Source organism: Chroicocephalus ridibundus, chromosome 5, assembly GCF_963924245.1.
Source record: "Chroicocephalus ridibundus chromosome 5, bChrRid1.1, whole genome shotgun sequence".
NCBI lineage: Eukaryota > Metazoa > Chordata > Aves > Charadriiformes > Laridae > Chroicocephalus > Chroicocephalus ridibundus.
Window position 1 is genome coordinate 50,485,431 of NC_086288.1, and position 24,418 is coordinate 50,509,848.

The window sequence follows — 24,418 nt, forward strand, 5'->3', positions numbered from 1 at the left end:
TGCAGACACAAGCCTCTGCCCCCAGAGACCCAAGTCCTGTAGGAGTCTGACCTTGGGCTAGCAGTAACACCACGGACACTTCACACAGTTAGAATCATAGAATCATTTAGGTTGGAAAAGACCCTTGGGATCATCGAGTCCAACCGTCCACTCTACAAAGTTCTCCCCTACACCATATCCCTTAACACCACACCTAAACGAGTCTTAAACACATCCAGGGATGGTGACTCCACCACCTCCCTGGGCGGCCTATTCCAGTGTCTGACCACTCTTTCTGTGAAGAATTTTTTCCTAATGTCCAGCCTAAACCTACCCTGCTGCAGCTTGAACCCATTCCCTCTTGTTCTATCGCTAATTACCTGCGAGAAGAGACCAGCACCAACCTCTCTACAGTGTCCTTTCAAGTAGTTGTAGAGAGTGATGAGGTCTCCCCTCAGCCTCCTCTTCCTCAAACTAAACAGTCCCAGCTCCTTCAATCGCTCCTCATAAGATTTATTCTCCAGGCCCTTCACCAGCTTCGTTGCCCTCCTCTGCACTCGCTCCAGCACCTCGATATCTCTCTTGTATTGAGGTGCCCAGAACTGGACACGATACTCAAGGTGTGGCCTCACCAGTGCTGAGTACAGGGGGACAATCACCTCCCTCCTTCTGCTGGTCACACTATTTCTAATACAAGCCAGGATGCCATTGGCCCCCTTGGCCACCTGGGCACACTGCTGGCTCATGTTCAGCCGCTCGTCAATTAGAACCCCCAGGTCCTTTTCTGCCAGGCAGCTCTCCAGCCACACTTCCCCAAGCCTGTAGCGATGCATGGGGCTGTTGTGGCCCAAGTGCAGGACCTGGCACTTGGCCTTGTTGAAGCTCATACTGTTAGCATTGGCCCATCGATCCAATCTATCCAAGTCTCTTTGCAGAGCCTCCCTACCCTCATGCAGATCAACACTCCCGCTTAGCTTCGTGTCATCTGCAAACTTACTGATGATACACTCTATGTCCTTATCAAGATCATCAATAAAGATGTTAAACAGAAATGGTCCCAAGACTGAGCCCTGAGGGACACCACTTGTGACCGGCCGCCAGCTGGATTTAACTCCATTGACCATCACTCTTTGGGACCGCCCATCCAGCCAGTGCTTGATCCAGCAGATCGTATGCTCATCCAGGCCATGAGCCGCCCGTTTTTCCATGAGAATTCTATGGGGGACAGTGTCAAATGCAAAAGTTCTTTCCGAAGAACACCAAACACGCATTTTTCCCCCAGAACCGGCATGCGCTTCCCCAAGCGTGGGTCCGAAGCGGGCCGTGGCTGCCGGCCGCCCTCGGTCTGAGGCGTTCAGCCGTTGTTCCCCTCAGCGCGGCGCCATGACGAGCCGCGGACTACACTTCCCAGCATGCTCCGCGCGGGAGCACCCTCCCGCGGGGGCTCACCGGCGGCGGGTCGAGGCTGTCCCCGCCCCCCTGCAGGGAGCTTTTCTGATTGGCGGACGCGTTCCGAATGCCGCTTCCTCATTCGCGAGCCGGGTCGGACGTTGAAATTTGAAATCCTGTGGCGGTGGTGGAGGGGGCGCTGCCCGGTGGTGGCTGCAGCGGCGGTGGGGAGCTTCGGCCTGCCGGGTCCCGAGCATCGCCTCAGCCGAGCGCTCTGCGGGCTGGCACCCGGGCCCTGCTGGCAGGTAGGGGTCCTTTGGGGAGTGCCGGGGAGGGGGCAGCTCCGATCGTCTATGGAGCTGCGGGCAGCCCCGTTCGCTGAGTTTGTGGGGGGGGACTCGGTGACCCCCTCTGTGAGCTCGGAGGTGGTGTAGGGCTGAGGTGGGGACACGACAGGCTTGGGGACTCCCTCTGTGAGTTTGGAGGTGGTGTGGGGCGGGGGGGGTGGGTGGGCCGGACAGGCTCAGCGACCCTGTCTGGGAGCTTGGGGGTTGTGTGGGGCTGGGGGGGGTACAGGACAGGCTCGGAGACTCGTTCTATGAGCTTGGGGGTGATGTGGGGCTGGGGGGAACAGGACAGACACCCCCCCGTGAGCTTGGCGATGGTGTGGGGCTGGGGAGGGGGGGCACAGGACGGGCTCAGGGTCCCCCCTCTGTGAGCTTCGGGTTGGTGTGGGGTTGGGGGAGGGGACGACGACAGGACAGGCTCGGGGGCCCCTTCTGTGAGCTTGGGGGTGTTGTGAGGCTGTGGGAGGAGGGAGAGAACGACACAGGCCCGGGGACCCCCTCTGCGAGCTTGGGGGTGGTGTGGGGCTGGGGGGGGTGCACAGGCCCGGGGACCCCCTCTGTGAGTTTGGGGGTGGTGAAGGGCTGTGGACACACAGGACAGGCTCGGGGGCCTCCTTTGTGGATAGTGTGGGGCTGGGGGGGTACAGGACAGGCTTGGGGACCCCCTCTGTGAACGTGGGGCTGGAGGCAGCTTCTGTCGAGTGGAATCAGAGGCACTTTCGTGAGCTTGGGACCAAGACTTGGGGGGAACTTCTGTGAGTTTGGGGATGAAGCCGAGCCAGGAGCCTGGGGATTCCTCCATGAATTCGGGGGTGAGGTGGGGCTCAAGAGGATCTTGGAAGCATCTTTATGCGTTTTGCGGGTGATATGGGGCTAATGGGGACTCGGAGTTGCCTGTGAGTATGGGCGGGACGCACGTACGTGGGCACTTCTGTCTGGGGGCTGTATGGGGCTGAGGGGGGCTCTGGCAGCCTGGGCTGTCCGGGGTTGTTGAGCGCACCCCGCTGCCTTTCGAGGTGGGCAATGCGGGGCCCTTGTGGCTTAGGGTGACTCAGGGGTGTTGGGGGCACCCCGCTGAATTGGCGGCGGGGAGCTGGGGATTTTTGTTTGGGTGTGGTGGCTTTTGGCTTTTTTTTTTTTAATTAAAGCATGGCTAGGTGCAATGATGGGCAGGGACGGTGCTTTCCCGCAAAGCCTGCGAAGCCTTCCCCGGCCTCGCTGCTCCTCCTCTCCCCGGCCCGGAGGAGCCCCCCCGGTCGCCGCCTCCCACGTCCCCCGCCGAAGGCCAAGGCCATCTTTTGTTCCCCTGCGACGAGCTGCGGGCCCGAGCGCCCGCTCCGGGGGTTAATGAGACCGGCTGGGCTGGGGATCGGAGTCTGCTGCCTCCCGGGCTTGGTTTTGGCTAAAACTGCTGCGAATTCCCCTTCCTCAAATGGTCTGCTGGGAGTCGGGTGACTTCTGTAGTCAGGGGAAGGTCGTGATTGTGAAGGAGTCGGTTAACCAGAAGAGTGTTTATTTGTTCTGAATTGGGATGTTTGTGCTAAATATATATATATCTGTCACCTGTGTCAGTTTGTATAGAAACATTCACAGCAAATCCTAAGTTACTCTGTCCATCAACAAGTGCTCTGCATCTTAGCTGCTGGAGGAGTTCAGAAGGATAACTTAAGTAAAAAAATTCCATCTTTGCCCTGCGTGTTCAATTGCTTTTTTTAGACGTTTGAGACTACATTGGTGTTATGGATGTTGTGCCCCAGGGATTATTAAACAACAGGCAGTTGCTGTGAAGCTCTCAGTTTACAAATTATAGGTACCTGAGGTTTAATTATCTGATGTTATTGAATTTATGTTCATTCTCAATACAGAATGACAGACTGCTGCTTGTGCTTGGATAAATATTCTAAAACTAAGAGCAGTTTCACTTTTATGAACTTTGATTGACTATAGTGGGAAAACTGCAGCCCTTCACAATACTTGCATGCCTTGAACACTGACCTCTTTAACGAAAAAGAAAGCCTCTCTTCCCCTCTGTCTTTAATACAGCTACTAGCTAATGAACTTGTGAAATAGCACTTAGATAAACTCTTGGTTGCAGATATTTTAAATAAATGCTGAATTAGTTTCAATGATTTAATCCTAGAAAGGGATTTGATTTTTTTCTTAGATTTAATATATAAAATGCTGGATAAATGTGATATATGTATATGGTGTAAATTTATTGGGTATTTTAATGATCTGTATCTGCTTTAGCAATGGTGCACGAGTAGCTCAATGACAAACCCAAGAAAGTCTCCAAATGAACCTCTCCTGCTTATGGGGCTTGTTTTACAAGGTGTTGCCAACTTTTTCATGTCTCAGGCTTTGTTTCTAAAGTAATTGCAATAAACCACTATAGTCTGTAAAGATTCACTTGATCTGTTGTCTCAATTTTAGTTTGGAATGAAAGAAGGCAATGAAGTTCACTTCAAGCTGTATAACTTGTTTAATGTAAAAATACTTTACGTATAAAATAACTTGGGCTAAAGTATGAATATGATGAAGAATAAAGAAGAAAAGAAGAAGTAGCTAATGTAGGCATGCTTTCCTTACCATGCTTCTGTAGCCATTGTTTGTGTTCCATTGCTGGTTAAAAGTGCTGTTGGGTCACAGACAAAGCAGCTGGGTTCGGTGGAGAGTATGAAATGTGTGCAGAGGCTTAAATACAGAATATGTAAGGGCAATGAGATTGAAAACATGACTTAAAATTTTCAGTGTGGGTGTTCTTGTTACCTCTTTTTGACAATGAAGACAGTCATTTGGAGTCGTCCTCAGCTGATTTTTCTGGATTAATCTTGACTGCATGATGGAGGATGGAGAAACTATCTAAAAGTTAGCTGTCTGGTCAAATCAAGCATTTGAGATCATTTGGAATGGTTATCCATTGCAGAAAGCCAACAGTCTCGTCCACTTGATGATACTAATTGTCTTGCATAGGTGGTACAAGATAACACATCAGTTCTTATGTAAGAAATCGCTTTTAGTGGTTTGACAGTTAACTATGTTTCCCAGGCATCATCCTTCATGGACAGTGGTTATGCCTAGATCTTGCTTAACATGCCTTCTGTGCTCTGGTGCTTTTTTGGAGTTTGTCTGTTTCTGTTTTAAAGAAATATCATACCATCACTGGGTATTAATATTAAATAATTCTTTAAGAACAGCAGAGGCTCCAGTGGGAATAAAAGGTAGATGGAGTTCAAGTACCTACAGTGTTCTGTCTTGCCTGGGATATTTGAAATGTGTTCTCTCTCCATTTCTAACTTGCTTTCATCCTTAATCTTAGATGTGATACAAGCTTTAGTTTCAAGTTCTTCATACTTGAAATACTAGTAAGATTAGATCAGCCTATATTGTCTACTAAAGCTTGTGCATGTCCAATGTAAGAACAATATTTAAAAAATACTTCTTTAATTTCAATTTTTTCAGATTTGCATATCAATAATGTCTATGCTGCCAAGGATTTTTAAGTACTATGTGTCTTACAAAAGCAGCACGTGCTCAGACAGTGTGCAAAAAAGCTAAATGATTTTATCCAGGACTCTGATCCCAAACACACCCTAACCAACCAAATTTGGTTTTGCTGTTTGCTGATTACAATGCAGTAATGAGACCATGTGAAGAAAATAGAGAAATGATTGTCATCAGCTCCTTGCAAAAGCTGTAATTTTGCTTAGCTAGATGCCATATTACAAGACACATGACTATATGTCACTACTGGCTTTAAGGGGTTAGTAATGAAGAAGCTTGCAAATAACAGAGCTACCTTTAAAGAAAGGGCAGTTTAATTAGTAAGGTTATAATGTTAACTGTGGAAAGGATAATATCAACAACTAACTTCCTAGACCCCTAACAAAAGCCAAGGGGCTGTGCAGTGCTGCATTTAGATGCTTTCAGAGTCTTTTGAGATCCGACTAATCACATGAAGATTTTCAGTATTTGTAAAACATCTTTTGAAGCTGCTAATCTTTGCTAGCCAGTGCCAGGCTTCCAACTTCTTCCATTATCTGAAAGTGCATCTGGTGGACCACACCCTCTCATTCATGCCGCGATGTTGTATGTGTTGATGTTCTAGAATGAGTCTGCAGATTTTAAACGCAGAAAATGGAGAAAATGGAGGAAATGTCAATGATGATCTAACAGCGGAAGACTGTGGCTTTTTCTTTGCACCACCGGAACCTACAGGGAGACCTTCCATTCTACGCCTGTCCCAGAAAGAAAACTTGCCACCAAAAAGTGTGGCGAAAGCTATGAAGGTAAACTTTTGCTTTTATCTTGATTATATTCTTTTGCCTTCTATGATCTCTGCTACTGAATGCATATGCTATTTGGAGCTTCAAAATATTGTGGTGTTCATATTCTTCCTTTCCCCCCTGCCCCTTTCTTAAAGGTAACCTTTCAAACTCCTCTGAGAGATCCTCAGACTCGAAAAATCTTAAGTCCTACTATGACAGACAAACTTGAGACTACTTTCACTCTTGATGATTCCAGTGCAGCCTTGGCGGATGATCTTTTATCTGCACTCGTCAATGTTGAGTAAGTAATGTATTCAGTGCTAATAGTATTAGCAATATGGGACATACTCAAGTTGATTTTTCCCCCCCATTATAAACCAGTATAGTTAAAATGTAATTTTGTATTTTATAACAAGACCTAAACTGCACAAAAGGACCAAAATTAATGCGTACTTTGATATACAAACTCTTTTTCAAAGATGAAAGTTTCTTAAAAGTAATGACATTTATCTTGGTTGTAATGTCGAATACTGAACTCTAACTTCTCAGTAACTGATTTCATAGAAATAATTTATATAGATAAATAGTTTGAGAGAAGAGACTCGTTAGGCAGAGAATACAAAACTGTTTCCTACAGTAAGGTTTTGATGTGAGACTGCAACTATTCTGAAGCTAATCCTTAAAGCTAAGCCTTAAAATTTCTCTTGTATGTTAACTAAGGTTTTATCTCTTCAGATTTTCTCCTTAAGATACATCTTCTGAAGGGTTAGCTTGAATTGACACCTTGAGTCAATGAGCATTAAGATTAAAGAAAAACTAGCAGCACAAAATGAATATAACATCAATTCCAAGTACGAACAAGTTTGTGCGCCTTTAAAGTCTAGCAGTCTGGGTCTCCAAGTAGCTCATGGTGGCTGTCTGGAGTGTTCCAATTTGGGGTTTTGCAACTCTCTTTTACTAGAAAGGTTGTTATAACAGTTTAATAAAACAGTGTTATGACAATGTGATTTAGTAGGTCTCAATGCATGTATTTTGTTAATGACTTTTTTAGCTCCCTTTTAAACTTGTATAAACATCTGACATCTATAATTCCCAGTGGCAAGAAGTCTCAGATCTTAGCTTTGTCTTCTGCAAGGAAATGCATCTTTTTGCTTGTTTTTAACTACCCGGTACTTTCATTTGACCCCTATTCTTGTTTTTGGGAAGGGGAGAAGGGAGGAAGATGGGAATTCTTAAATGTTCTTTAAATGTAATGGTTTGCTTCAGTTGTTAACTTGCATGTATACTCTAGCTTAGAAAAGTACTCAGCTACCCACTGCAATTTTTAAATCGCTTAATTGCATTTATGCCCCAAACTTATTGCTCACGTGAATAACTGAAGATTTAGTACATATAAGGTTCAAGTGAGTTAAAAGGGCTATCACCAAAATGGTTTTAGTTGGGGAATAATTATGTATCAAGATGTTGCGTTTACTGTACATATCCTTTCTAGTTTTAAAATGTAAGTATCTCTTTGTAGCAAATAAACTAAAGGACTGGGTGTTGCTGAAGGGTGTCACTTTCGACTATCTCAAGTAATTCAAGTCTCAAGCAGGTGTCTCGCTCTTGGCTGGCATTTATTAGGTTAAACACTGGAGGAGAAAGGGAGGGGCCTGAGTAGTTGAACAAGCCTGGGGCTGAACTATTGCAGGGGAGAGGCACTCAGACCGGGTGAGAAGGACTTCCTGAACTCTTATCTCCCGCTTTTGCTTTCGGGTTTATCAAAGTGGTGTTTTTCGTGAGTGGCTTTTAATCATGTTCTGTTCTACGGCAGATATGGATGGCACAGAGAAATAAATAACTCTATGAACAGACAAAACAATGGGAGGAAATCCTGTTTCAGGAAGTAATGGTTTAACTCTCTGTGGTCTGAGGCTAAGCCTCAAAAGTTGAGTAGAGTTTGGGGAAATAAAGTGGAGAGCAATAACTTGTAGAATACTCAGCAGTAGTGAGTACACAAACTTTTTCTTTATCCTGTTTCATCTGCTAGAGAATCTTACCTTTCTCTTACTGGAGAAGTATTTTCTTATATAGCACTTTGCTCTTCAGATTTGCTGTTGTACAGAGTTTAGAGTGCCTGAAGTCCAGGTTCTGTTTTGATATGTAGGCCCTCATAGATGAAATGTTGGTGCATACTTTCAGGGGAAAAAAATATCTGCCAGAATGACCAGGCAAAGTAATAACTAGAATGGGAGAACCTGAATCATGACTGAGTTTGGTCCTAAACTTGTGAGTCTGTCATGACTCATGGATGAATCTACATGAAGAGGTACTACTAGTTATGCCTGTGTTTGAGCTACTTTCTGTTAATAACTCCCAGGTGATGTATATTTCACTGTCTAGTGAAATAGAAATGTCCACATGCTGTAGTGAGTAAAGCAGTCTCCAGTGATGACTGGCATAAGGTAAAATAGCTGTGTAGAACAGATAGCTTAAGAATACTGACTAGCTTCAAGGACTAATCTCGCTATAGTTCATGTGTACCAGTGCTCATAACTTTTGATTGTTTAGATGGCAACTGAATTCTTGCCATGATTATATTCTTTTGCTGTCAGCTGCTTTATGTCAAAAAAATCAGATTACTCTGAGCGTGGAAAGCTACTTGTGCAAGTATCTTTCTAAAAATGATTTCAAATGATGTCTAAAAAATAGCTATAGCATGTGTCATCTTTTTCTTTTAAATGCAGCACATGTCAACAAAAGACTGAAGCTGAAGCAAACAATACAGTGATAAATACACTAATGCCAGAGAAAGTCAGCGCGGCTCCTTACCCAGATGATGAGATGCCAGTGAAGAGTCGAGGTTCCTACAATCTTGATTTTGATAACTTAAATGACATCAATCCTTTTCAGAGTTCAGTGCAGTTGCAGCATTCACCTGGAAATCTGCATCAGTCTCCTGTAAGAGTATCTATCAGCCCTGAGAAAACCTCTGAAAAAAGTAATAATTCTCTTCTGTTGGATGATACAGCTCCCTTTGCTTCAAGCACAGCAAGTACAGAGCGTTCAAGTGAAGAAGGGAAGACTCTTGTCTCTGGAAAAGAATCTGTATTGAGAGAGCTGGAGTCTACCAAATCCAAGCTGTCCCCTAAGCAAGCAATTGGTGATCCTGTGCAGGATGTGAAGTCTGTTTCCACAGACATAAGCCAAATCAATAATTCAGTGAGATTAGCAGAAGCACCTACACCTCCTGTATGCTTATCTGGCAACTTAGGTCCCAGTAGTTCTGATGTAACTAGTTCTTCTAAAACTGGAGAATCGAAGCTCCAGAATATTTTGGTAGCAGAAAAAGCCTCTGCAGAAGAGTCAAAGCCTGAAGAAGACCTGTCTGTCTCCAAAGTGGAACTTGCAGAAAAGCCTGGTGTCACCAAGACTGGACCAGTAAAACTGGAATTTGACTTTGATAATGCCACTGCTAGAAAGCCACCTCCTAAGAAGCTAGGTAAAAGACCTGGAATTAAACCGCCTTCCAAAAAAATTCCAATTACCAAAACAAAAACAGAGAATACTGAAGCACAAAATAAAAGTAATGTGGAAGATGAAATCCCTGTTCCCAAAGCATCTTATAAGGTTGACTGGGACAAACTTGATGATCCAAACTTTAACCCGTTTGGAGGAGGCTCTAAAATTTCCAGCTCACTCAAGTGTTCTAAACCTAGCACTCAGAAAGCTCAGCTGCAAGAGGAGCAGGGTAGTACATCATCAAGAAGTGAGCTTCTTCCAGTGGAGCAGGATAACAGACCAACTACCTGTGAAACTCTTGGGAAAAGAGAACCCGAAAATTTGTAAGTAAATCTAGCTGAATGCAGAAGCACCTTGAACTCACGTGAAGAAAAGATAGTTATATGGTGTCTGTAGCTGATTCCTACCTCCTTGACTTCTTCCCTCTGAGGTTGTCTCAGCCTGTTGCACAATGTAACCTTTAACATAATATGTTGCAACAGCAAATATCTCATCCGGGATCATCTCATCCTGAGATGGCTAGCTCTGGGCAAAAGGTGTTCTTAAATCTGAAGGAATGGAAGGCAATAGGCTTATATGGGAGGAACATTAGTACCTTGGTCAAGTGGCTCTTCCCCACTCCTTCAAGATTAGAATAAAATGTGGAGAATTAAGTGACTTCTGCTGTTTTTCAAAAAACAGGTAAGTAGGCAGTAGCATTGCATATCATGCAGTGCGTGAAGGGACTAGGCAATTCTGTTCTCTGCTGAGTGTCCTGCCTGAATTCTGAGGTGCTGTTTCTTCCTTTCATGTTCTTGGTATCTAAATGCTATCTCCAATAAAAAGGCTTGTCACCAAAGTTGCATTTTTTTTGGCGCTGCATAAAACTTTTTATTTGAGAATGGGAGATGTTGTGTTGTCTTTCCTAGAAAGTCTAGCTGCTAAAATATCAGCATTACTGTAGACAGCTAGGTGCTTACCAGAACTACACTGGCACAAGATGCTCATTTGACAGAAATGTTTGCTCTCTTGCTCCTTGTGTAACATGATCAGCTGCTGTTTACCAACTTGAAAAGTTAGTGCTGTCAGCAGTGACTGAAGTATAGAACTTCTCTAAAAGTTCTGCAACTTATACCAATAATCACTACATTACTTTGGGAAGAGTAGCAGGCTCCTTGTTATTCTGTTCACAATTAAACAAAAAGCCATCTTTAATTAAAAAATAATGGGCTTAACAAATGGAAATCAGAGAACAGTGTTAAGTGAATAGGAATAAGTGATACTGATGTGACTTTCTGCTTCCCAGATAGCACTGCTTCTTATGGAGGGAGAGCTTTCTGTCACTTATGTTGTCACCAGGCAAGATAGTGAATTTACATCCCCACCCTCAAAGCTTCCTGTACTACAGCAGTAGAAACTCTAAACCTTACTTTAAGTGCTTCAGTATATCTAGTAAATAGAATACAGAACTGTCTGTGTGACTTGGATTTTGATTTTTTTTTTCTTTAGGGAAATCGGCAAACAGAGTGTGGTAGAAGACAAGCCAATAGCTCAAGAAGACAAGCTAGAAGTTAAAGCAGAAGCTGAACTTCCAGGAGAGATACCTATGGTAAGGTATAGGAAAGATGACCAGTTCTTACCAAATTGTTCCATGAAAGAGTTCTTTGACTTAACCTTATCAAACATGTGTTTGACAAGGTTATTTTGTCCAGGAACTAGTGTTTTGATGCATCTTCAGCAGCTCTAAATGAATATCAACTGTGCAGACTTGTTTTTTGAAAGTAACATCAGAGACAACCAAATTGGTGCCTTGGTATTTAGTATCTTTTTTGATCAGCAGTCACATAGAAGGACAAACATAAGGGTGTGGACTCTAAAAAAGTGACTCCTGTATAATATGAGCTGTACTGAGTGTTGGTAGTTCAGTTTCTATGCCTGTGAACTCTTGGGTTTTATGCTGGCTGCCCAGATAGTTTGCGACAAACCAATTTCATCGTTATTGTGACTTTCATTGCATTTAAATCATTATTTTAACAGTAAAAAGGATTGTGTTTTTTCTCATCAGGAGAAGCAAATGAGCCCATCTGAAATGTCTCCAGCTAATGTCCCCCCTCAAGATAATTTGGTTTCCGCTGACAGTGGAAAAAAGTCAATGTCTGCAGAAGAAATTAAACCTAGTTCCCACAGAACTGAAATAACAGCAGATGAGCAGACGACTAGCACTGAACCTGATGAGCTCTTCAGACCATCATCAGAAGGTAAGGGCATTTCTTTAGAACAGACTGGAACGGTATTGATATAATAACCTCTGCGTAGGTATTTCTCTACTTCATTTTTGTCATTGATTCTGTTGGGTTTTTTTGTCTCACTTTGCTTTTCTGAAAGGACTGTAAAACCTACAACCCTATCAGGGGTGGGAAATTACCTAAGCTTATTTCTAACTTTCTCTGGATTAAGCTAAATTCAAAAATCTGGCTATTAGTGTTCAGCTGCCTGGAAGGATGAAATTTAGGCTGGTACAGAAACAATTAAGAGTTTCAGTGGCAGCTTTCTCTGCTGGAAAAAATGGTCCCTTAAAATCACTTCTGGTATTAAGCACTTTAAATTGAGAGCACTAGAGCTATGCAACTGCCTGTATTTGGGTCTTGTAGATTACTACAGGCCTTAGTGCTACTTGAATGCTGATTTCATATTGCAGTGTGGATGGTCTTTCTTCACTTGCATGCCTGTCTTGAAAGCTTACTTTATATAGTAAACTTACATAGCTGTGACTTAACCACCTGGAAGGGTTATTCCTTGTAGGAGCACTGTGTGGAAGGATGAGCAAATGACTGCAGTGCAGTCTATCACTTCTCTTAATACTTGAGTGGAATCACAGCATTGAGAAATGTCTATAACTTCATTGTCCATATCTGAGTTGTGTGCTAATTTTAATGGTGAGATTGCCAATCTTGTTCTTTTATGGGGCATTGTATAAAAGAGTAGAATATCTGAGTGTGCTTGCCACTTTAACCATAGAACAACAGATGTTCTTCAACTGTGTGTTAAATTCTACATGTTCTTACAGGTATTTGGGGACAAATGGAAGCTGTAAGTTTGTTTAGCTTAGAAATCTTAGCCTGTTTTATTTTATTTTCAGGTCCAGATAGAAAGACAATATTTTTACTAAGTGAAAAACTAGAGCTTGTGGCACGGGAGCAGGGATTTATTTGCATATACCTATTTGTTTCTGCCTGCGGGTGCTTGACTGTAAGGCAATATAAGAATATTGTGTCTTGATTGTATCATTTCTTTCTTTTCCAGTTCTAGGAATGGGTATAGAAATAGACTATCTAGAACAGTTTGGGACTTCATCAGTAAGTATGACATTGAAATGTTTTGTTTGCCTCCCTGGCAGAGGGGAGAGGAAAGGAAAACAAAAAACTGTCAAGCCTTGAATGTTTTCATGAGATATTTTGAACTTGCCCACAGAAATACAGGTTCTATTCCAGAGGAATGTGTTTACAAGGCTGGGCAATGGGTGGTGGTGGAAGGAATAGTTATAAGCAATTCTGCTAAGGATCTTATGGTCTTATGCTTTCAGTTTGTGAAGGTGATATTTTTCTTTAATAGTGGTGGAACTGAGATGGATGATGTTTCAGCTCTCTGCTTGCCAAACTGCAAGAACATAATGCTTTGAAAGCTCAGGATCATTGTTTTGAAAATATTTTTTTTCTAAGCTCTTTTGTTTTACAGGCAGTTTCAGGAAATCTGTCTTTAAATTGGGCATGTCATGTTTCAGTTAGTTCGGTGTAGTTACTCTTTCTCCTACTTTGGTGCGGAGCAGGGGTGGCTCTGGATACATTGTGAATACACTGAACTGAAATTGTTTTTTGATTGTGCTGTGTTTGTCCTTATTGTTGTATGAGCAAAGACAGAATGACATGCAGTGCTCATTCACCTTTAAAAAACTATCTTTCCCTTCCAGTGTCTTCTGCTGGTTTTGAATAGTTCATTATATTTGCCCTTTTGGTTCTGTCTGTGAGCAGATTGAGTTTGCTTGATATTACATAAGGATTTAAGTGTGTGGGCACTGAATTTTCTTACGCAATTTTTCTCCTGAGAACAATGCTCTGGCCACTGAAGAATAGGCTCACCCTCTCTCCAGAGGATTATTTATGTGTGCGTGTGGGATGTGTGTGTTGCGCTATGAAGTGGCATATCTGCCATTTTATGCCTCTTTCCCCTCAGTTCAAAGAGTCTGCCTTGAGGAAACAGTCACTGTATTTGAAGTTTGACCCTCTGTTGAGAGACAGTCCGAGAAAACCAATTTCTGGTGCTATTGAAACAAATACGAATATCATGACAACTCCACTTCAGTGTGGGTAGGTATTGACTTGGTCTAGGCTGTAGTACATAGCTGTACAAAGAAAGGCAGTGCTTGAATATAATGGTGTATGTCTGTTTGCTTTTAGTCCTGTTGCTGATTTAAGTAAACTGCTTGAGGAAGCTGAAAAGCCTGCAGTGAGTCTTCAAAATGAAGAAAAACCAAAAGGACTAGATCTTCTGGGGACATTTACAACTTCTGTAAGGGTGTCTGGAATGGTAACAGGTTTCATGTTGATATTTTGGGGAAGGGATTGGCTAGGTTCTGGACTTAAGACTTATGCAGCTATTCTAAGGATTGCAGAATGCTTAATGCTAATTTAAACTTATCTTAAAAAAAAACAGGTTGGATACTCATTTATATCAGAATTGAACTTTTTGACGGACGTAATTTTCTTAAGTATTAATTTTTTTGTGGAAGCTGGGGGCATTGCACATGATCTAGGAGAACTTGAGTTTTTTTAAGAATGCTTTAATCAAGCAATCATTTTCATGCAGTCGAAGCCACAAAATTAAGACAAGCTTGTATTTTAATTGCACTGCTGGGATGAAAAGCACTTCTTTGATTTAAACTTGATGCTGTATGGTTTAAGGCTTATACTTTAAAAAGCCTTTTAAGAACAGATCTGCACGCAGCAGTTCATCCTGAAACGGTGCCTCTCTTACTGGTGGGGAACAGTGTGGTGTCATCTGCTTTGTTTCATAGCTATATGAAATATAGCAGTTTCTGTTATACCTTACAGATAACTACATAGTAGAGATCTACAAAGTAAGAAAGTTATTTTACTTAAACACCCAAAATACCTCCATAACTTTGTTACCATATGTTGACTTACCATCAAATAGCCTGCATACAGCTATTTATAGGCATGAAAACCGAAATCTGTTGAAACTCTATTTTTTTTTTTCTTCCTCACAGGAAACAGATCCCCTAACTGTAGACTCCCTGCCTACTGATGTTCCTCCACTCCCTCTTGCTGCTTCCACAAACACTGCAGTGGATGCTATTATAGATGTGCTAAAATATAGCCAAAATGACATGGATGCAGCTGTTGAGCTGGTTAAAAGAGAGGTACGGTCCAAAGCAGAACTCTGCATAGTCTTGAAAGTCCCTTGTGTCTAGCTTATCTGGTACAAATCTCTCTACTTGGTAATTCTTTCCAGCTTACTTGACATAGGCATCTTGTTCTGAACAAGAACTTGATAGGAGCAGTAGGTATAGAACTCTTCAGAGCGAATATCTAAGGAAATATGGTAAACTTCACTATTAGTCCGTCAGCTTCTGCCTTAGAAGTGGTCAGTATTAAAAAGCATTCATTATCAGATGGAATGGTTAGGTTTAATATCAGTGATCTGAATACTCTTTATTAAAGTAAGCAGGAAATACCTGTTCTTTCCAATGGGAGGGTTATGCTTCTTCTGATATGATTACTTCCTTAAAACAATATAAAACTGTAATGCCAATTCAGCGCAGTGATCAATTTTTGTTGTGAGGTGGGGAGGCATAATAGTATGTCCAGCTTATAAAATAAAAGTGAGATCTAGAGCTTGCTGGAGGAGAACAACATTAGTGGAGGAGGGAAGAAGTAGTCAGTGGGATTTCAAGCATATTCTGTAGCTATATCACTACAGAAATTGCTTTTGAACTCCCATCTTCTTAATGATGCAAGAAGAGTTAGGTATCCACTCGCTTAAAAAATATTTGAGTATTTGATTCATTATGGCTTCTGGGTTATGTAACCTTATATATACTAAATAATGTAAGAGGGAATACCTTAACATAAATGTCCTTAAAGCTAATGAAGTCGCTTCAAAATTAGCTTCAGAAGAAAATGGAACATTCAAAATTCCTTGCTAGCTATACTGCAGGTAGTGACAAAAAGGATACCAAATGGAGATGACCTGTGATTATTTGCTGCTTAAGTTATTCTCTCCCTTTAAAGTACAAAGATACTAGCTTTTCTACAAGTAACTTTTCCTTTCTGTCACTTAGGAGGATGCTTTTACGCAGCATGTTGTCTAGTATAGGAAAACAAGTGCAGCTTTGACAGGGGACAGCTTTTAGTGGATTGATCTAAAATGAAGACTGTATATAATAACAGGGAGTAAAGCTTGTAATATCTTAAAATTAATGCTCTGATCTCTAGTTTCAAAAAACTATTTTGAACATGCAAACCTAGTTGTAGCAAGACAGGTGTGACTGGATGGCTCCAGCTGTGTCACTTAAACAAATAAAAATTCTTGGAATTACTGTATTAACCTGAAAGGAAGACAGACTAAATTTTAAGATTGCTTTTTGGTGAAACAACTCAAGGAGCCGGGGGGGAACCCAACCTATTTACCTTCTGGGCAAATACTGTAATTCATGAAGCATGCTTTTTTGGGTCTGCTTGACCCATTTCTGTTGAGGTTGCAAACAAAAGTTTCTAACAGATTTCCATCTTCCTGCATTTTTGCTCTTGTAACACGTGTTCTGGCCTAACTATTGTTAATTCTTTCTCTTTATATTTCGGTACATTCTTTTTTCACTTGTGCCCCACTTCCTGTCATCTGAAATATTACAATACATCTAAAATAAGTTTACTCTAAAATAAATACTGAAAATCAGTGTACTACAGTATATTGTGCAACTTTGAGGGGGAAATCAGCTGTAATGAGCTGCTCTCACCTTCTCTTTTTTGAAATTCCAGGTTGTTTTATGTATTTTGGGCCTCTGTTGTCGTTGAAGGTCTCCCATGCTGCAGTCAACTATCAGTGTTATAGTTCTTGAAAGAAACTATCTATCAATGACAAAAACTAAGTAGAAAACTAAGTTTATGGAATTTGCACCAAGTATTTAGCAAAGAGCGCTTATACTGCTTTATGCTGTTACCGTGAGCTCTGGTTTAATTCAGCTGATGTGAAATAGGTATGGTTATTCTTAAAAGAACTGAAGTATCTTTAAATTTGGAAACACGGTAGGGGGAGGATTGAGTATGGAATATAAATTATTCCAAACAGCAATTTGATCTTGGCTAGAATAGGCTTCTGGTATTTGCTCTTTTCTATATTGAGATTAGGAGATTTTTGTTGCTTTTTTTTGTCTGCCTCGTAAATAAAAAGGGAAATATATGTCCCTTCAGAGAATATTAATTCTTGAGAGAACATAACTGGCACAGGAATAATGATCTACATATATGATGAGTAAGAGTAGCCAAGAGATTGACTGAGTTGGCTCTGATTTTGCCATTTGAAGAGATAGTAATAACACTGAGTGGGAATTGTGTATGTGGAATCTATTTATCAATCTGCACCTTATTTTACTCAAATTTGTAATGTAACACTTAATTTTGATTCTGTTAAGCAGTTATAACTTATTTTTCTCCATATCAAGTTATAAGTATACCTTAGCTGCCCTTCAGACTGTTCTGAGTATCAAATCTTGTATCTCTTCCTGTGCAAGAAATAAAGGCTTATGTTTTCCCTCAAAGGTTGAGGAGAAACAGTTGGAGACTCAGGAATGGAAAAAGAAGTATGATAAGCTTCATATGGAATACAAGGAAATGGGGTATGAATCTGTCCTGACTTTTATATCTGCTTATTTATTCCAGCTCCTTTTTCTAACTTAACTTCAACATTTTCTTCATGGTTTTTTTTTTTAGGAAAATAGTTGCTGAGTTTGAAAGTACAATAACACAAATGATGGGTAAGTTCCATATTTACACTTTGAGTAGCTTGGGGGTGAGCGGGGCGTGCTTAGCCTAAGGTTACTAACTGAAGTTAGTACTCTTTCACTTCTGCTATCATTAATATTTCAAGTGCTTCTAGAGTGAGTGTAAGGTTTCAGACAAGGTAGAATGACACTTTTATGCATATTCATAAAGACATGATATCACTCGGTAGATAATGATGACTTCCTCAGTCAGACATGAACACATCTAACTTTTTCGTATTCTTCAGTGGAGTGTGAGCTATTGGTTTATAAAAACTGGCAGATTCAGTTGTCTGCACCTCGTGTTTAACTGTTTACTATCTGACCTCATTTAAGTGATAAGATGTCAATATAAGTTCTTGCTGGACAGATCTGGCCCTTGCTTTGGTCAAATTTGTGGCTTCAAGGCTAGGAAGACATCACATGAAACTTGTTTGTATAGGTACGTTCTCCTAGTTCAAAGCTGAATAGCCACATCTATGCCTTACTTAATATTCAGTCTCCTTAAAGAGCTACATTTATGTCAGCTTTTTTGTGCTTTATGCTTATGGGAAACATAACTCAGGTGTGCTAACAAAAACTTGTCCTGAAAGAATTTGCTATGCTGGTCTGGCTTGTTATCCCAGTCTCCTTCAGATCTTCTAGCTATTGTGTATATTTAATGAAAACAAATATTTTCTGATTCTTTGCTTCTGTCACAACATTTGAGGCTCCTGTTAGAGTAAACTCAAGGGTACTATTGTGACTACGTTGCAGGAGAAACAATGCTTTAGGCAAGCACTTCATAGTTGGTCTTTCATGGCCTTAGGGTTGGTGTGAGGTAGTATGTAGCAAATAAAGAGAATATGACTGCTTCCTTAAAAGCAAAGCTATGGTGTCCTTTCAGAGGAGAGGCTACATTATGAAGCCCTTTGAAACCATTTGGTTTTTTTCCTTAAGGGGAAGAAGTAAAGATGTGGGGGTTTTCTATCCATACTATGGAACTAGTTTTATGCTAATGCAGTTAACTATCATGAGTGTAACCCTGTTAACTCCACTTTCTTTAGAGGATGCTCAGAAGCAGAAGGAACTTTCAAAGAAAGAAATGCAGAAAATGGTGGAAGAGAAGCAACAAGCTATTTCAGACTTGAACTCTATGGAGAAATCTTTTTCTGAACTCTTCAAACGATTTGAAAAACAGAAAGAAGTGCTAGAAGGTTACCGCAAAGTAAGATGCTATAATGTGAATAATATTCTTCCAAGATATATGAGACAGTGCAGAGGAAATGATGAATTTCTAGAGCATACATTAATTAGCTAGTATAGGCATTACCTGTAAAACCAGGTGCTAAGTTGCTGTTTGTTTAAAGATTTAAAAAAAATACTGGTTTGTTATATTTAGTGGCTGGCTTAAAGTATGATAATGATCTCTGTTAGAAGCCAAAGTTTCCTCAAACAGAAGAATGAGCTGTTTCTTGCTGCATGCATATCACTTTTCTGGTAATTGTAGAGACAGTGTCATGTAGCAACTGCTGCATAAGGGCAACTTTTTTCCCCTTCATTATGTTGAATGGATGCTGAAGAGGATTTGTTATTCCAAGTCAAAATGATAATAGTTTATTGGGCATTATTTAGCTTAAAAAAACCCCTCCAACTTGGTAAAGTCAGGCCTCTGTTCTGCAGCATTTTCAGAGACTGGAGGAACGAAGCTAATGAGGAGCACAAGCTATGGTTTCTTAATGCACAAAATGCATAAAAACTAATTCAGTTGGTGTTTAGAAAAAGTGCCTTCAGATTTTTTTCCTTCAGTTATCCTTTAATGTCTGTTTAGTCAAACTTAGAACTCTCCTGTTAGGTTTCATAGTAGTCTAGGTTTGAGAAACAGGAATAATGTCTGTGTTGTACCTTAAGCTTCTGCTTTACTAACACATCAAGCTTCCTTCATCTTGTGTCCCTTCTGTCTCTGCACCCTAAATTCGGAAGCCCTTTTCCTAGCACAGAGTTTAAAACATCACTTGGAAACAGTTGCTAAATTCAAGACCTGGAATTAGTAGGGAGTCTTAACACTTGTTTGTTTCAAACAGTTCCAACTTACTTATAATAGCTAATACAATAAGGTGTCATACTGTCTGTGCCTACCAAGGTAACTTTTTTGCTGTTAATGTTGGATTCATTTACGTTGGGGTCCAAAGCCTGAATCTTTCCGTGGATTCTCTGAAGTAGCTGGACTTCTAGTTATTCTTAGGACAATTGCAAGCTAAGACAAAGCTGATTTTTAAAAAAAAAAAAAAAAAAAAAGAAAAAAATCCCTCCCCCCAAAAAAACCTGCTTAGTGACCTTTCCCCTTTAGCAAAGTTTGTTACCAAATAAACAGTATATTGGGAGGGAAATAGGATGAATAAATCTTGGGTTGCAAAGTTAGGAGAGTTGAAAGGGAGATCTTTAGTCGCTATGTAGGTCTATGGGATTTCACAGTTGTTCCTCTTACTCTGGTGAGGAAATACTGCCATTGGTGTAGTCAAATAGCCCATTTGTGAAGTGAGAGACTCTTCCATCTACTACCACATAAAAAGCTAACTAAGCTGCTTGTTTTTGGGACAGAATGAAGAAGCTCTGAAAAAATGTGCTGAAGAATACCTGGCTAGAATTAAAAAAGAGGAGCAGAGATATCAGGCGCTAAAAGCACATGCTGAAGAAAAGCTGCGTCAGTAAGTACCGTGTCAAGAAGCCAAATACTGGGAGTGAAATAAATAGTTTTCACAGTTGCTGCAAAATGTGGTTGACTAATACCAAAACCTGGCTTAAAACACTTCTTTTGTTTGGGGATTAATCCAAAGTACAAGCATCTGGTGCAATTCTGTGAACAGTTTTGCTGTGCTGCCTGAAAGGAATGTAAACACCGTCTTGCTTATATTTCAGAGCAAATGAGGAAATTGCTCAGGTACGAAGCAAAGCTAAATCGGAGACTGCAGCACTGCAAGCCAGTCTCCGCAAAGAACAAATGAGGATCCAGTCTTTAGAGAGGACCCTTGAACAAAAGGTTAGTCAAAATGCCATGGGTGAGTCTCTTCAAGCTATTGTCTTGTACAAGGTGGTTCTCGACCTGGTCTCAGCGCTAGAAATAGCCATGCGAACTGTGCTGGTTTTGATGGCTGCTGTCCTGGTAGGCTTTGGGGAAATAAGCATTGAAACTTATGGCATAACTGTATTACGTTGAGACTCAACTGTTTGTTTAGACTGTTTGGAGCAAAAGGTTTGTTCCCACAGTGAAGTGATCAATCCAGGCTACTGTGTCAGGAGGTTATCTAAACTACTGAAGGAGACAGTGATTTGGAACTCTAACGTGACCCAGAGCAGAATCTGGGAAAGAATCTTGAATTAATTTTCTGGTTTATCTTGTTCATAAACATGATTTGTAAGCTATTAGCACTTGTACAGAATCTCTTGTATTGACTGAACTTTCAATATTGTTCAGACTGTTAATCCTTGTATTTTGTATTGTTTCATATTGCATAGATAAAGTCTTAGAATGTCTTGTAAAGGCACACTTGGTCTCCTGTGTTAGAACCCTTCAAAGGAAAAAGCGTTTTGAGGGTTAAAAGTGATATTGCTGGAAATGTGTGCTATTAGTTTTACTGCAGTATGGCTGTATCTTTGCCAGCATTGAAGACTCAAAAATAGATAATGCTGATGCATTCCTGTTAGGGGAAAAGTCCTGTGTTTGTGTTAGTCTTCAGGCTTATGGCTAAGGTTTGCGTAGCTGAGGAAACAGTAGCCTGTTACTGGAGAGATAAGCCACTTAACACAGAACTAGTTTTGTTCCTGTTATAAATACATAACACTTTATGTTACCTCCTATTAAAATGGCTTGACCAGGTAAGGAATAATACAAACTGAGAATTATTGCTATGTGTCAGTAAAAGTATGGAGGTGGCATCTTACAGAGTTGTCATCTTATGAAGATTAAAATCTAAACTGTCACTATCTTGATTTTCAGTGTATCTAATAAAAAGACTTTGAGTCTGATAAGTCCTATTTCCCTAGATCAGTTATCTCCATGTATAACAGTATAACCTGGAAGAAGTATGGACAGTATAGTGGATTCTGTCTCACTTCCTGAGGCTCTTAACCTTAGATGTGACCTTCTACAGAGTTGACTGTCCTTGAGAGCAAAGTTGCATGAGTCACTAGCATGTAAATGGGCACTTTATTCCATGTCTTGGCAAATGTGACTTGTTGTGACTCAGATCCCTATGTGGGTATAGCACAGCTTAGGCATACCTGAAACTCACTTTTTTTTTTTCCTGTCTTCAACAGACTAAAGAAAATGATGAACTGACGAAAATCTGTGATGACTTGATCTTGAAGATGGAAAAAATTTGATAGCTTAACTGTTTTGTAAATATGTCTAGTTTGACTTCCTGTCTTGTGTGTTCACTTTTTTAATTGTGTATGTGCGGAGAAAAATAAAACGCAAGTTGCACTTGTCTTGCCTATTATTGGCTGTATCTTCTGTAGAAAATTTCAATAAACTGAAGTTTGCTACCTACTGGAAGTGGCAACCAGTGTCTTGCATCATACTTTCACATGTCACTCAAAAGAAAAAGTTTTAGTCGTCTCGCCCTCAGTCTTTTCCCTGTGTAAGAACACCAGGGTTCTGTACTCATGACCTGGCTTTGCTAGTGAGGGTCAGGATGGGTCATTGTTGCTATTGTGCTCTTCCTGCTCTCTCATTTAATCAAAACATTCCCGAGTTACAAGATTGCAATAAAACTTGACCTTTCACAAATGCTATAATGTATTTAATGATGTAAAAAAAAAAAAAAAAAAAGTGGAACTTCAGTTGTGGTTTGGTTGTGTGGTGTTTTGTTTGTTGTTTTTTAAGGGGAGCTGGATTGATTCTGCTTTTATCAACAAGCCCAGCAGAGTACTGAATAGCAGGACAGATTGCTTGCTACTCTGTCTCCATTATTATTTTTTTTTAATGTTGCTAGACTGTCGGATGCTACTGCCTTTCCCATTGCCTGCAATGGAAAGCCTTGAGAGGTATAGGCTGCAGGTCATGGGTTATGATGGAGTCAGCTTTAATGAGGGCAACAGCAAACATCTCAGATAAGGTGCTATTATCTAACAGACATTAACAGGATTGTCTCATTGCAAGCTACAGCTTTTCACTTCTAATATTAATGGGAGGTCATTCCCTCACTCGCCTGACTAGTAGCTGGGCCTTCCTCTCAGCAGGGCTGTTGCTACTGGGCGTGCTCTTAGCTGTACTTGGAGCCCTTCCCTTATATGTAAAGGTAGTCTCCCGGGGCAGGTAGAAAAAGGAGTAGCAGGGTTTAGGAGTCTGGAGTCTACTCCTCGATTATATAGCTCAGTATTGTTATATGTGTATTGGCAACTGTATGTAGCAGCAACCATCCTATAGGGCAGAGCAGGTCTATGGTAATCAGCATGCTACAAGCTTAGGATATGTGGGGTTTTCTTTCATTCCTGCACTGGGAGGGTCAGTATGATATCGGTAGCAACAATATTGAGTTGTGCTGCTGTATTTTTTTTTTTTTAAGTTATAGCTTAGGAAATTTCCAGAATAATAGAGAAAAAATTAGTCACTGAACAGAGTGTACCAAAACAAAATTAACTCCCTGCCTCAACTTCAGATAGCAGGGATTACTCAAGGCTGTGTCTTGGGATGTTTCTTTGTATACAGACTGAACTATACGGATGAGAAATCTTGTATTTGGTCTAATTTGTGAACTGTCTTGGCCGTGTGTGTCAATTATGGGAGCTGATTTCTATTAAAGTCCTCAAAGAGTACTGAGGTTGCAGGCTGATGTTGGCCTACAATTAGATATGGTTCAGTGTAAAACCACAAAGGTTAGGCCTGCGCTTTCCACCCTGATCACCTCTGGGCTGTGATGAGCTGGACAAACCCGTCTAAGGGAAAGGATGTCGACTGGATGAAACTGCTGTTTTGCAGTGGATCAGTGTGCTGTGCAGGTTCACTATGTACATCTTGCACAAAAAGAGGGGTAGAAAAGGGCAGAGCGCTTCAGCAGAACCCCTGGGTAGATTAATGCAAAGCTGAACGTGCATTACTCACTCACGTTATAAACTTGCGTTAGTAGGGATAAGCCTGCAGTGCTAAATCTTTCCACAAGATGCAGCTGCTGCTCTTTGAAATACTGGCTGTGCTAGACTGGGCTGCGCTTCAGTGTGTTGCAGTGGTGGAGATTGTCCCTCTTTGCTGTAGTTGTGCCTAATGCTAATAAGACAATTTTTTTTCATAGATTCCTCTTGGAAAGGACAAAGAGCTGCAAAGTGACGTATGCCAGCAGACTGCATGTAAATAGTGACAATGCTAGTTTTTGTGCTATAGGTGCCAAAGTGTACTTTGCCCTGTGTGCACCTTTAGACAACTGCTGCAATAAGGGAGCACTGGGATCTTCCTCGCCTTCCTTTATTCCTCCAGGGTGAAATGGCTTTCTCTAATTCCCTCTGGTTTTTTACTGTTTATGCAGAATATCTCTGGGTGAATATTTGCTGGGTGAAGGGAAGAGAGCTGCTAGGTGGAGAAGGGGGGAGATTTTCAACCTATTTTGTTCTGGTGCTTGAATATAGCAGCCTTACAGACACACCGTCCCCAGTCTGCTGATGGGGGTGGATACAGAAGTCGTCATCCAGTAGAGACCAGCACACCAGATACAGGTGCTATGGTAGTGTTGGTACCTGACAATTCTCATTGAACCTGGTATCACACGTTATCAAGAATTACTCCTTGTGTGGCCAGTTATTGCCTGTTGATATTAGATATTGGAAATTGTGCTTCAGCGTAGTGATGAAAAACAGCAGCACACTGTACGTCTGCTGTAATCTGACCGCTGCCTGGGAAACCTGCCTCAGGGCTCTCCTGTTTGCTG

General features: G+C 41.2%; 1 protein-coding gene across 4 annotated transcripts; it reads left to right on the top strand.

The window, feature by feature from the left end:
- The first annotated feature begins 1,546 nt into the window (after positions 1-1,546).
- On the top strand, positions 1,547-22,047 carry TACC3 (transforming acidic coiled-coil containing protein 3). Of its 4 annotated transcripts, none has more exons than XM_063336526.1 (16): positions 1,547-1,673; positions 5,824-6,004; positions 6,139-6,284; positions 8,710-9,807; positions 10,973-11,072; positions 11,529-11,721; positions 12,767-12,819; positions 13,694-13,827; positions 13,918-14,047; positions 14,748-14,900; positions 17,299-17,375; positions 17,470-17,513; positions 18,566-18,726; positions 20,100-20,206; positions 20,418-20,538; positions 21,816-22,047. In XM_063336526.1, exons 2-16 carry the CDS (start codon positions 5,825-5,827, stop codon positions 21,879-21,881), a joined length of 2,763 nt encoding a protein of 920 aa, XP_063192596.1. In that variant the 5' UTR covers positions 1,547-1,673; position 5,824; the 3' UTR covers positions 21,882-22,047. The 4 variants fall into 4 exon arrangements, with proteins under 4 accessions (XP_063192596.1, XP_063192597.1, XP_063192600.1 ...); XM_063336527.1 differs by having other exon boundaries at positions 13,918-14,029; XM_063336530.1 differs by lacking the exons at positions 1,547-1,673; positions 5,824-6,004; positions 6,139-6,284 and adding an exon at positions 7,797-7,970.
- The last annotated feature ends 2,371 nt before the right edge of the window (positions 22,048-24,418 follow it).